This window comes from Juglans regia, chromosome 4 (genome assembly GCF_001411555.2).
Source record: "Juglans regia cultivar Chandler chromosome 4, Walnut 2.0, whole genome shotgun sequence".
In the NCBI taxonomy this organism is placed as follows: domain Eukaryota; kingdom Viridiplantae; phylum Streptophyta; class Magnoliopsida; order Fagales; family Juglandaceae; genus Juglans; species Juglans regia.
In genome coordinates, this window is record NC_049904.1 from 30,341,448 (window position 1) to 30,355,859 (window position 14,412).

The 14,412-nt window shown below is 35.3% G+C and overlaps 1 protein-coding gene across 1 annotated transcript; it reads left to right on the plus strand.

Moving 5' to 3' along the window:
- The first annotated feature begins 2,555 nt into the window (after positions 1–2,555).
- LOC109011512 (probable ubiquitin-conjugating enzyme E2 24) lies at positions 2,556–12,222 on the plus strand. The gene is made up of 10 exons (XM_018992755.2): positions 2,556–2,976; positions 4,784–5,880; positions 6,100–6,172; positions 6,292–7,730; positions 9,482–9,619; positions 9,994–10,404; positions 10,497–10,560; positions 10,686–10,825; positions 11,050–11,361; positions 11,722–12,222. Exons 4-10 carry the CDS (start codon positions 6,303–6,305, stop codon positions 11,965–11,967), a joined length of 2,739 nt encoding a protein of 912 aa, XP_018848300.1. The 5' UTR covers positions 2,556–2,976; positions 4,784–5,880; positions 6,100–6,172; positions 6,292–6,302; the 3' UTR covers positions 11,968–12,222.
- Positions 12,223–14,412: the final 2,190 nt, after the last annotated feature.

Consider the following 14,412-nt stretch of genomic DNA (forward strand, 5'->3'; position numbering starts at 1 on the left):
GGATATATGTCACTTTTATAAAATACTTACCAAAAAATAGATTAATTACTAAACATCCCAGTTCAGATCTGATCAGCTTGTACGTACGTGTGGTTTGGTCCTTAATTTGCGAAAACGTCTTTGGTTCAGATTACTTGAATTTGGAGGCATATTCATGAGGGCATGCACTACATGACAAAATGCACGCCTAGAATTAAAACTTTAGCAACTGTGTGCGATCCAGCAAAAAGAAAAGCATATAATGGATTATACAAAGTACATAAACTGCATGCATGCAGTAATTAGGAATCTGTCATTTTCATTGCAACGTGTGTTTAGCAAAGTGTATGATATGTCTTTTCGGCAAGATATAGATGCAGTTGTCTCGTTTTTCAAATGAAGATTGTACCTAAAAGAGGATCTTCATAATCCTAAGGAAAATGTAGTACCGTTGAAAAAGAACCAGTTTGCCTGATTTGTTTTCTCACTCCATATTATATTCTTGTTCTTCCCTATAAACAATCAAAACCAGTAATTTTGCATTTGTGTTAAAAGTACTTTTCTTTTGGAAAACACTGTCCATAGAAGATCTTCTACCGAAATTATTTTTATTATTTTTAAATTTTTTTCTTTTTTACTTAATGATTAAGTAAATGTTTTTAAATGAATATGTATTTTTTTTTAAAAAAAATAGCTAAATACTTTTAAAAAAATGTTAAAGAAAAAGTACAAAAAAATAATAAAAAAAAAGAGTTGAAGTGTTGGGTAGAGAATTTCGATAGAAATTCTTCATGAACATAGCAACGTCCATTTTCTTTTTTGTATGCTTACTATATATACAGATATATGTGTTCATATTTACTCGATCGACCAAACTTGTTATTTTCATCTTTATGGAAATAATTTAAAGTGACTTCCATTATTGCTTCTAAAAAGTGGCCTACTTCAACAAGCATTAGCAATGTCCTAAATATTATTTATAACCTGCACGTTCGTTAATATGTATTCGTTCTTTGGCCTGTACAGATCAGAAGAGTTCTCGGTTTTCATCTTTCATTAATTCAACATCTTTTTCTCGTATTATTCTTCATGGATATCCAGAAGATCAAGAGTAGACATGCGCTTGGCATGAATAAATGGTGCAAGCTGGAGAGCCATCATATATTGAAACAAACACTACTTGTCTGAACTATATATATACGTACATTGGAGAAAGTCAGGATTAATAGTTCTTATATATATATATATATATATATATATATATATGTAGCAATTAGTCGGAAACGCCTCATGGCATGCATGCATGCGTGATTTTTATTTATTTTGTAGAGAAATGATGATTACAACATGCATGATCAATAAGGCCGTTCATATTACGTGTAAAGCATAAATGAGTTTAAATGCTTAATGACTTCATCATGATTATTGATTAATTGGTTTCTCTTAACACACATATATAAATATATATATATATCCTTGTTTATGATCAAAAATATGATTTCACAATAATAAAACGTGTGATGTTGTAATTAATGTATGATCAAGCTAGCATATACTCTTTTGGAATATTGGATCCTTTTAACTTTTAAAAGCTACTTACGTACGTGAACGTTAACATGTGAAGGCCATTATCGTGGGAAACTAAAGCAAGCTGCAGCCATCGCCAAAAGTGTTTGTATATATATATAATGGAAAATGTTAGTGGAGCCATTCAATCTTATCGTTCATGTATTTTAATTTTTTTAATATTTTATTTAATAATTAAATAAGTAATTATTAATAAAATTATATATTTTTTATTTTTTTAATAATTAAAAATATTTTAAAAAAATAATAACAAATTTATAATTAGCAATACGACCAACTATAAATGATGGGCAGCCTGCTAGCACCTTCCATATATAATTTGGTCTGCTAGCTGACATACATCAACAGAACATTTTAAGAATATCAAATTAATTATATAATCTTAACTAAAAAAAAGCATAATTCTAGTATTATTATATATATAATTTATTTAATTTTCATATGGCATTTAAATCTTAAAATATAAATAGTTTTTGTAACTCTAGCTCTTTTTCCAAAAATTCACTTTCCTTTATTTTTTGAATTATATAATCTACAATATTTACTTTCTAGAATCAACAATCTAATCACCCCTTTCTAGAACCAATAATTTAATCTTCTCTTTCCTAGAAGTATACAAATTAATTAAACTATAAACAAAAAATAGAAATTATTTCCTTATATCAATCTCTAGCTCTTAATTGTATATATCTAGTATTCTTTAAAAAATGATTTGTATAATTTTAAAACGTATAAATACTGCATACTTCTTTTAATAAAAATAATAAATATAAAATTTTTATTTTTTATTTTTTAATAATGAATTTTATTTTAAAAAAATAAGAGTGCGCGTCGGGCTCCATCTAACATTATTCAAAACTTTATTTACTGGTAAAAAAACATAATTTTAATTTTAAGATTGTAACAGCTACGGCATGTCCGATACTACTGTTGGTATATTCTTGTTTCGTAACCATTTTTAATAGTCGCTCTCCTCGTTTATTTGGATGAGACTCACAAGCGCAGCCCACTCGCAGAACCTACAACGTTCCAAGAGCAACAAAAACAGGAAGCCACACCTATCCCAGGAAGCCACACCAATCCTCAGAAACAGAGACACAGTGCTAGCTCTAATGGTTTGGAGGCTCGGTTATGGTGAGAAGGGCGGGCTTCAGAGAGGAACTCCGCCTCTCTGAGTTCCCAGCTTTTCCCTTCTTTGACCAACAGTAAATTCTTCTGTTGGCTGAGAAAAGAGGTAGCGAGAAAGTACAAGAAAACTTTCAAGTAAAGAAAACCATAGGAGCGGCTTCGTTTTCGGTCAGTAATGTTCTGGGTGTTATTCCTTTGATCAGCTTTTTGAAGACTTTGTGCTGTTTTCTGGGTGCTGATAATAAAATTGAGCGGTCAAATGAATAGCAGAGGTGGCCAATGGTACAGTACTTTGTTCTTCTATTTTTGTCATTCAATCTCCATCTTTTCTAAACATCTTCTTTCTTTTTTGTTGTTTATGGATTAATGAATTAACTTTTATCTTGAATTTTCCCACAATCAAGCAACAAGCTTTCGGTTAATATGGGGTGTTTAAATTTGTAGAAATTATTGGAAATGCTTTTAACTTTTTATATATTTTGGATCTTCGTGGGACTTGAATTTCTTGGGGGCATAAGCTTGGAATAGTGATATTTATGGAAGTCTGGTGTGAGAATATGCAAGTTCTCTGTTTTTAGACTTTGGAAAAGTTCTCTTTGATGGCGATTGAGTTTCTTGAGGGGCACGGTTGTTCGTATAGATTGAGTAGATTAATGGTAGATATGCTACCGACTTCACTACAATACCTTAACTAACATGCTAGTCGCATGTGTCACTGCCACACGCTGACGTGGACAATCCACTTGTCATCGAAGCTACAATAGTAAATAATTATAAAATTAAAAATAATTTAGAACAAAATAGCCGAAAGTTACTTTTAAATAGGGACCTTGGGGTGGCTGACTACTCCCTTGAGGCAGTGGCCGGCCCTCACCTCAAAGGGGTTGGGGTGGTTTGGCCATCCCTACATTTTTTGTTTTTCATTAAAAAATGGTTACTTTGTTTATAAGACTAATGTGGCACCTGACACAAGTGGACTCTTCACATGAGTTTAATAACTAATGTGGCGGTACCGAATGGGACTGTCACGACAGTTTGTAAGGGTGTTGCAGTGAAGCTGGTGGTATATCTTTCGTTACTATAGTTTGTCAAGATTACTTTCACTAGGCCATTGTAGGACGTTCTTCGAAATGGAGTGAAGATTTGTTTGTAAATGAAATTGATGGCTAATGGGATTTGTATATAATTTTTGTTTTCATTTGCATTTGAAAACTTTGGAGCTAGGAACTTGAATTTTTAGCTCATGTTTTCAATTGCTTGAATGATATATGACAACTGAGAGTTACTCTCTCGTGTAATTTTTTTTTTTTTTTTAACTAATCTTGGTGAAATCGGTCCCTTGTTGATAGATAAAAGCAATGATTATTAGGTTAAAGGTGTTGTCACAAATAGACTTGGATGAACTATGGTATCTGTTCAATAGTTGCTCTACTTTCCCTTGACCTTCACGTGTTGTTAAAACTACATTTTCCAGCAATCCATCCTGGAGTCTGAAATTAAACCCCTCTAGAAAAATCCGTAATTCAAATGCAATATAAATGGTGGAGCACCAACTTTGATTTTGTTATACCATATGACTGCTTTCTCTCTGTCACTCTCTCTGGTACCCTGAGTTGATGGTTACATTATGAAGCTCATGCATTGAAAGAATTTTAACATATTATCATATCCATTGTTCTTAAAGGTGAACCTTTAATTCGATTAATTAATATTTAAAAAAAACACACATCTTAGAGCTGTATGTATCTAAAAAGATCCTGGTTTTAATTCTGTTATGTATATAATTGTAGTATTCTGGTAATGGTTAGCTAATTATCGTTTACACACAAACAACACTAGTTTTTCGCTTATGAGTGTCTAAAGTCAAATCAAATGTTAACAATACTCAACCTCTCTATTTTTTCTTCTTCGTCTACTTGTATGGCCATTTTTGGTCTCTTTATTATAGTTTATAAGAGTTTACTTTTTGAAAGAATGGTAGAAGCAATCAGATTAACTGATTCTGGATTCTCAGATTTTGCTGCTTCTATTTTCTGTCAATATTTAAAAGTTTTTAAGGACTTATTATTATCAGCTTTTGTGTTTTCAGGTTCTGTGGAAATGTAAAACTGCTTAGAGAAGCTCTTCTGCATTTTAGCTCTGAAACTTGGTTACACTGCTAGTTCTGTCAGAGACAGCATCCTGTTTGTTTCAAAGTCGCTATAGATATGGTGTTGCTTCAGGTTCAATTGTGATGTTCAGCTGTTTAGAGAAACTTTCTTCAGTTTAAAGTGCTTATTCAGATAGCTCTCAGAGACAAACAATATGCAACTGAGTTTCTGTCAGTCAAGCTGCTAGATATATCTACAATTGGTATCCTGTTATGTGAAATGACTCACCTTATCTGGACCTTGGATTTCAGTTGGTCAATCAAACTCTTTACATGAAGCAAATCTCTTTCGGCAGAAGATAACGTGACAGAAACTATAGTTATTTTTTGGGGCAAATCTCCTTTGGCAATATAAGTTTCAAGATTAACAAACTGCTTAGCATAATTTTGTGAAGATTCAGTTCTTTTGGGCAAATCTCCTTTGGCAAAAGTTACTAAAGATTCCTTCAGTTGGGTGACTTCAGAGTTGTTTGGTTGGACATTCATCATTTTCATCCGTCTTAACTGGAACTCCACCCTTGCTATTGGAATATCTCCTGCAATTACTTTTTGTTCCTTCTGAAGATCTTCTATCTCATCTGTGGGGTAGATCTATCTGACAGTGGTAGCTTTTGTACTCCTCTGCAGTGGGAAAGTCTCTTTCAGAAGTTTCTTCTAGTGGGAACTTCTGTCCATTCATTGGGCAAATCTCCTTTGGCATTTCGGGTTGTAACTCGACTCCTGTTATCACTATAGGGCAAATCTCCTTTGGCATTTGGGGTTGTAACTCGACTCCTGTTATCTCTATAGGGCAAATCTCCTTTGGCAGCAGATCTCCAGTGTTAGCAATTTACATATCCGGTTGGAGATATAGACAAACTATCAGATATCATCGTCAATTAGTGTGTGTGTGTGTGTATTAATCTGTAATTGGTATCTTCCTTTGGAACAACTACAAACTACTCATCCTCAAGGCAATAAATATTAACAAAGCGAGCTCAAATTAGGAGCGAGACTGTCAACTTCTCCAGTTTCTTTACAAGGGGAAAAATATTACGGTACCTATCTCTATCCCTACTTTAATTTTCTTCTTGGTAACTATTGTTATAGTATTACAATCTAAAAGTACATCCTAAGTAGTTCAAAGTCATGTCAATTAAGAGAAATGTGGTTAAGTCTTGATTTTAATCCAGTATTTCTTTATAAATGTTAAGGAGTATGTGCTTTCTTTGAAGATATTTGACTTCCTAAAAGAATCTTGTTCTTGTGATATTCAGTGAAGATCAACTGAGGAATTTGAGCAGGCTTACCGGAAAACATAATTGTGAGTCCGTATCTTTTTCAGCTGAGGTGAGAGATCCTGCCTATTAGACTACAGGCTCTAATTCTTCTCTGTTGATGCCTTTCCTTTTTATTCTTGTAATTATGCAATTGTTATTAGACTGAGTTGTAATCGTATCTTCTAATAGGCATCTGAATCATGGATGTGTTCCTAAATGACTCTGATTGGGAGAGTTACAGTGAAAGTGGCAGCAGTGAGGGTCAGGAGGAAACTGAATACTTATATGGTGGGCAGGCTAGCAGCATCTTGTCAAGCCTCGAGGAGAGCATTGGGAAAATTGATGAGTTTCTCTCATTTGAGAGGGGATTTATACATGGGGATTTGGTGGGCTCCGTAACAGATCCATCTGGACAGATGGGCAGAGTGGTTGGCATTGATATGTTGGTAGATTTGGAGACCGTTTGGGGAAAAACAGTAAAAAATGTAAATTCCAAGAAACTTCTAAAGATCCGCTCCATTTCAGTTGGGGATTATGTGGTTGGTGGGCCTTGGCTTGGAAGGGTTGACAAAGTAGTTGACAAAGTCACTGTTAACTTTGATGATGGGGCAAACTGTGTAGTCACTGTCATAGACCAAGAGAAAGTCTTGCCAATTTCTCATGATGTACTGGAAGACTCACAGTATCCATATTATCCAGGGCAGAGAGTGCGAATTAGGCCATCAAATGTTTCTACACCAACTAGTTGGTTACGTGGTACTTGGAGGCAAAATCAAGATGAAGGAACTGTTTGTGCTGTGGAAGCAGGTTTGGTGTATGTGGATTGGCTTGCATCTGCTCCCTTGGGTAGTGATTTGAGCTTGCCTACTCCACCATGTTTGCAGGATCCGAAAAACTTGACTTTGTTGTCTTGTTTTTCATATGCAAATTGGCAGCTTGGTGACTGGTGCCTACTTCCAAGAGCTGACAGTGAGGGTGAAAAGGAGCACTCTACTGGTCAGCTGATTAAAGATCATAAGAACTTAGCAAGTGTATTTAAGGCTAGGAACTCAAATTTAGATGAGGTCTTTGTGATTGTGAAGACAAAGATTAAAGTCGATGTTGTGTGGCAGGATGGCAGCTACTCTTTTGGACTTGATTCGCAAAATTTACTCCTTATGACTGTTGTAAACGATTGTGAATTCTTGCCTGAACAATTTGTGTTGGAAAATGGAACTTGTGAGGATCCACACATGTCTAGCAGCCACAGATGGGGTGTTGTGCAGTCTGTGGATGCAAAGGAACGAACTGTAAGGGTGCAGTGGAAAAATTTTGCTGTGAGTGAAGCAAGTAATTTGGATGGATGCATGATGGAGGAAACTTTGAGTGCTTATGAATTGGTTGAGCACCCTGAGTTTTCGTATTGTTTTGGTGATGTTGTGTTTAGGTTAGTCAAGAACCAGTTTGGGGATTCAGAGGATAAAGATCATGTAACCTCAGAAACTTGCATGGGTGAGGAGGCCGCTTTGAAATGCAACAAGGATCAGAACCAATACCTTGATAAGTCTTACCTATCGTGTATTGGCAATGTCACAGGCTTCAAAGGTGGTTCTGTTGAGGTGAGATGGGCTACTGGTTTGCAAACCAAGGTATGATATAGTCATCTAAATATTTATTTGTGCATGCATGTACTCAATCACTTGTAGTTGAGATTTTGTTGATTGTATAAGATACTGTTGTGACTAGGACTAAGGGCAGGTTTGGGACCAAAACTAAAACATAAAATTCTCATCTCATCTCATCTCATCATTACACATTTTTCAAATCTCCATACAAAATATAATAAACAATTCAACTTTTTCAAATCCCAATACACATTTTTCAAATCTCAAAACAATAATAATACCAAAACTTAATATTTTAAATTTCAAAACAAAACACAAAATTCTCATCTCACCCCCAAACCTACCCTAAGTCTTCACAATTACTTTCGGAATTTTTTATATTTGAAGGGGAAAAGTTCAGATGATTATGTTAGGCAAATGGGATATGTTCAAACTAAGATTGCACACTGTCATGCAATTAATTAGTATACGACCACTGAAAAATCATTACGAAAGAGACACATGAGAGAGCTGAAAATGTGAGGCCTATTGTCGTTTGAATCACTCAGCTAGTATTGGAATTCAGCAAGTTTTGCATTATATTGGGAGATTGTTTAATCAAGTCTAACAATGTTTCTTCACAAGAACAGATCATTGAGTCACTCTTTGAGAGTATTTATGTAAACTTAAAAAATAATACTGTCTATTAAATGGGATTTATGGTGGGGTCAACAAGAATTTTTTTAATTGAAGTCAGGTTTGGCTTGTCGTTACAGGGAATCTTTCACCAGATTGGTGTTTTCTTCTGTATATCATTGATAAATTAGTCATTGCGTGCATATATAATTATCTGGCTTAAGAAAACTAACTGGGTAGCACTATTTCCATATTTGGTGGTGTGGAAGAAACAAAAACGGCATGAAGATATCGTTTCCCAAAATTTTGTGCTTAGATGGTAATTTCCATCATTCATTCCCCTATTTTTGGACAGGCTATGTACTTGGTGTGTGCTTAAAAATGTAGTTTTCATAGGGCTGAAAATTTTCTCCACCCTACAGATGGTTGATTTGTGACCATTGTTAATCCAATTTGAGTTTGGTTTAGGGTTGATCCGTTCCCCTCTTGTAGCACATGCCTCAAAACTGTCATGTTTGCACATTGATAAACACTTTCAGTAACTTTGGTGGTAATTGGCATTGAGCTGGCACTGAACTCAAAAAAAAATGCCATTGCCTGATGCATCTTCTGCCTTCCTGTGAAATATGGATGACCTGTTGATTTTTTAATGAATTATTGGAGGCTTTTGCTTATTATATATTCTTGACATTTTTAACTTGACAATGTGGTATTGTCATACAATATTTCTCCAAATTTAAAATTTTGTATGAATTATCCAGGGGGAAAGGAAAGCGTTCATTAATGTAGGATAGGATTCGACTTTTAGTGAAACAACATTATCCTGTAGTAGAGGTAATAGTTGCAAACAACCAACTAGGTGACCTTGTAACATTTTAAGACCAAATTTTGCCACTTGTGATAATTATTTGGGAGATGCATGTCTATTCTTGATTCTTGGGGCAGCGATACAATAGATTTTGATCATCATTCCAGCTTTCATTAAAATGCAGTGATTAGGTATAGATGTGGTAATGCAAACACCCATACTAAGCGAGTGTTATGATATCCAGCCAACTTCAGCAACTTATGAAACCCATTTTGTGAATTACTATATTATTGTTCAATGCATGAATTAGAGATTGCAACTTCTTCAAATTATTTTTTGGCCATCGTTACAGGTTACACCTGATGAGATATTTCGGGTGGATAAATATGAAGGTCCAACTGCAATTCCTGTGCTCTATGAAGAAAATGTTGAGGAATCGAATCAAGAGATGATTGAACATGACAAAGAGTCTTATAACCATACAGGAAAGGTAAAGCCATCCTTTCTCTCTCTCCCTCTCTCTTTGACGCACTTGTCAAATAGCGTACAAACAGATTTGGAGTAGTGATTTCAATGCCCTGGATTAATTGGTGACTACAGTATTTAAAAAATGATAAATTGATTGGTTATGTAGAGCAAAGTGGGAGAATTGGTGGCACCTTAAAATTAAGAACTCTAGACTAACTTGAGACTGAGTGCATCTTAAGATATGAGCAACATTTTGTCTTAAAATTTGTCTTTCTGCAGTCGAAAATAGTAAGTGAGGGGATTTTTAATATTTCCAATATGATTCTGGAAGTTGTTAAAGAAACTGTGTTATCACAACTGTCTCCGTGTGATCTGAATAGCACTTTTTACACTCAGGATTTATTTGATTCTGATGGTGCTGGTGAAAATTGCAAAAAGCATTCATGGGAGTTTGGTTTCTTTTTCCTTCCTCATGCTGCCATTCAATTTTTCGTTAGCATTGCAACAAACCTGTTTGGATCTGTTGGCTCAACTTCAATTTCATGCCCAGTTGTATCCGGCTTGATTTCTGAAGATGGAAATGAATCTAGGATTTTCCACGAGAACGAAGTGATGGATAGTTGTGAGCTGTTGCAGACATTTAGAAAGAAAAGTTTAGATCATGAAGTTAAAGAAACTCAAGGTGATGAAGCCATTCCATTTTCAACAGCCAATGAGAACTCTGAGCAGTTTAGGTGGTTTGATATGGTTGGTGATTGCTCAGACCATCACTTTCTTGGTGCGGATAAAGGGTTGGCATTGTCTCAGGCAAGAAACGTGGCTTACCCTCCTAAATGTAGAAGATAATATGTTCAAACAATCAGAATGATCATTCTTTTTCCCTTTCAATTCCCTTATAGGTAAAAAGAGTTTGGTTAAAGAAGGTTCAGCAAGAATGGAGCATTCTAGAGAAAGATCTTCCTGGTTAGCACTTTTGTCTTTTCCCATTCTTTTATTTTCTTTTTTTCTGGAAATTGGATGGGGTTTCTGCAAATTTTGCAAACCATGTTTGTTGTGCTATTACTTAGAAACCTTTGGTGACTTCACAGAAACAATCTATGTCCGTGTCTTTGATGAAAGGATGGATCTACTGCGAGCAGCCATTGTTGGCGCACCTGGAACTCCATATCATGATGGACTTTTCTTCTTTGACATTTTCCTTCCCCTAGATTATCCTTACCAACCACCTGTAAGTTTTCTCATAGTTTTAATGTGCTTACTTACTAATAACTTTGTGCTCTGTATAATACTTAAATAGTGCTCAACTAAATGAAAGAGGGTGGGTGTCCAAGTTCACAGTCCATGCATGAATCTGTTGTGTATATACATGCATGTAATCACTCATAAAAGAGACTGGTATTTTATATCCAAAAAGAATCTTATGTTGTTATTGTGACATGAAATCTCATGCAGGTGGTGCATTACAATTCCGGTGGTCTCCGTGTAAACCCTAACTTGTATGAATCTGGAAAGGTTTGTCTTAGTCTTCTCAATACATGGACTGGTACAGGCTCTGAAGTATGGAATCCAGGAAGCTCAACCATTCTTCAGGTTCTTCTCTCGCTCCAGGCCCTCGTGCTTAATGATAAGCCTTATTTCAATGAAGCGGGGTATGAAAAGCAGATTGGAAGAGTTGAGGGAGAGAAAAACTCAGTAAGCTACAATGAAAATGCATTCCTTGTCACGTGCAAGTCCATGCTATATCTACTACGAAATCCCCCCAAGGTACAACCATTAGTTCTCGAAGCTCAACTCAGTCTATCGTTGTGGTGGTTTGAGTCTCGCATGATTTTCAATCATTTATTGTTTGCAATGACTTCAATTGCATAAGTTCCATTGTCTACAATGAATCTACTTGGAGGATTCATATGGGAGAGATATCCATGAAAAGGATGCCTCCATTAAATTATTCTTTCAAAGCTTACATGATACCCCAAAGATTGAATGTCACAAAAAAGTTAGATTGACAACTTACATGACCAAACCCTATTTCAAAAGAGAATGATTGTATTTAATTAGAACCTTTGAGTTTGTCTTCCGCGTAGTTAAACATCACTTTACAAGGTTCAACTTTTGCTGGTGCAGCACTTCGAGGCACTAGTGGAGGAACACTTCAGGCGATGTTCTCAGTCTATTATAAGTGCTTGTAAGGCATATATGGAAGGAGCTCCGGTGGGTTATGCTATAGAATGGGGAAAGACTGAGGGTGAAAATTTAAAGGGAAGTTCTACCGGGTTCAAAATCATGCTTGCTAAGCTCTTGCCAAAGCTTGTGAAGGCATTTTCTGACAAGGGTATAGATTGCAACCAGTTCATTAAGCCCGAAAAATGAATTCTCTCTAAAATCCAGGTACTGCTGAATTACAATACAAAGACTTCTATCTTGTTTCTATATCTGTATAATACCAAAGACATGCTTGGCCAAAGATTGGCCATGCTTAGCATATGTTGCTATTGTGTGAGTTGTGAAAATATGTATTGCTAAGGCTGTGGTGTATCTCTTAATAATTATGGCTCTCAGACTTTCAAAATATGAAATAAAAGCCATGTTTGGATTGGTGTGTATGATTATTATGACTTTCCATGATCTGTAACTCTTGATAAGGTTATTATAAGACTGCAAATTAAGCAAATAGGTGGTGATCCTTTATCCAATCTGGAGCCCAATGCTGGTCCCTCATGTTCAATCTGGATTCCGGAGCTTCACATCTTCTTATCATGAAGCTAACATCCATGACATCAACCCTAACCCAACCCGAGTCGTGCTACACAGAAATCTCACACTCCTGTACACCACTTAAAAATATGTGATTTTACTCTTTTACCATATTCCATATTTCATACTTAAAATCATGAAATATGATAGTAAAACAGTAAAATCACATATTTAAGTGGTGTGCAGGAGTGTGGGGCTTCTGTCTAGAATTTTTCAACCCATAAAACCCCCAGTCCCTCCCATTCTTTTTTGGACAGAAAACAGAGGATTTTGTATTTTTAAATTTTTTTTTTCGTGTCCATTGCTATTCGCTAAAGAACCGCCATTAATGTCCTCATTATTTCACAATTTATCTTAATTTGGTAAGAGCACACCTACATGTTATAACACGCTTTATTTACTAGGTAACATTTTTCAACTGATTTCATCAGAACATGTTCAAAGAGAAAGTGCCATGGCTGTTGTCGAATAACTGTAATTTTTAGTTGAGGATGTAGTACCGACTTACTGGAATTCTTCAGCCTACAATGTTCTGATAAGGCCCCTGGGTAGGATAGGAACGTTCACAACACCACATTGACCAAGTCATTCCTCTCCAATACAATCTACTGATGATGATTCTAGCAACATCCATCGCAATATATGCTCTACTGTTGTTGGTTCCAACGACAATATCTCATGACTCGTAACAATCTATTAAACAGGTTGTTGGTTTCAAGATTTGCCTTTATGGCATCGTCTTGCCCATTGGTTGAAAAACGTAGGACCAGACAGATTGGACTCTTTTGATTTTTTTTTTTTCTACTAAATTCTAGAATTAAGAATTTAAGACTAAGGGATAAAAATATGAAATAGATCGCATATTATTTATTGAATATTTATAATGTGAAAGTAACTTCATAGGTTTATCTCTCTCAAAAAAAAAAAAAAAATCACCAAATCTGAATTTCGTGAGAGGGGGCCTCACCTCATTCCCCCTCTCATTCCCTATTTTCTCTTTTATTTTCCTCTTTCTCTCTCTCATTCCCTCATTTCTTAGTTTATTTTTCTTCCCTCAAGGCTGAAAAAATCAAATCTACAGTTTTCCAACAACTCTCGAGAGACACACACAATACAAGAAGACTCACAGACCACAAAATCGTTCAGAGGATAGTGACGGTTTTGCTTAAATCACCGCATGTGGTCCTCACGCACCGGATCACCACACCAAATCTTTCAAATCTGACTTTTGTAGCTGAAAAAAGACAAGTTTGTTGCCTTTCACACGCCATCAAAGTCTATAGAAATTGGTCCAAACTGTAATCTATTTTTTTTCGTTCTTTCCTTATTGTATAGTAAAAATAAAAAAGAAGTTAGTCTCTTGGACGGTTTTTCCGTAGAGATTGAGTCCTCACTTTCTATGAATGGTGAAGTAGAGTCTCTGTTTAGACAGAGTGCTGTCTCTTAGACGTTTGTCTGTAAAGAGTCTCAGTAGCAATGAAATCTAGACTAGTCTAGTAGTGTACTGGTAGAACTCTAAATGGTTGATATGAGAATATCTCCACATGTATCTGATCATGAATTTAAGTTTCTCTTGATGAATAAATGAATGAATGAATGATAACATTTTCTTTAAAAAAAAAATCATAGGTTTATCTTTCTCTCTCTGGAATCTAGAGTTCGATCAAGAACTATTTATTGAATATTTATATTGTGAAGCAGCTTGATATGTCTAAAATCTTGAAATTAAGTCAAAAACTCTAAAGAAATCTAAATTGGGACGGGACCAGATCACCTAACTCATTTTCTTCGTTTCGTTTCTCATTTTAATATGATGATCACTAATTTATGTATTGTAAATCTAATATATATGGGGGCTTTTGCTAGAGCCCCTCTCACTCCAGGCCTCCTTTTTGTTTTTAATTTTATTAATGCACGTAATTCACGCACGCGCGCAACCTAAACTTCAATTTGGTTTAGATCGCCACAATAGGAAGAGTTGGTTAGGTACGTAGATTCTGATCAGTTTTTCTCAGCATCAACGTCTTGGATTAGGGTTTTCATAATTATGTACAAAAAAAT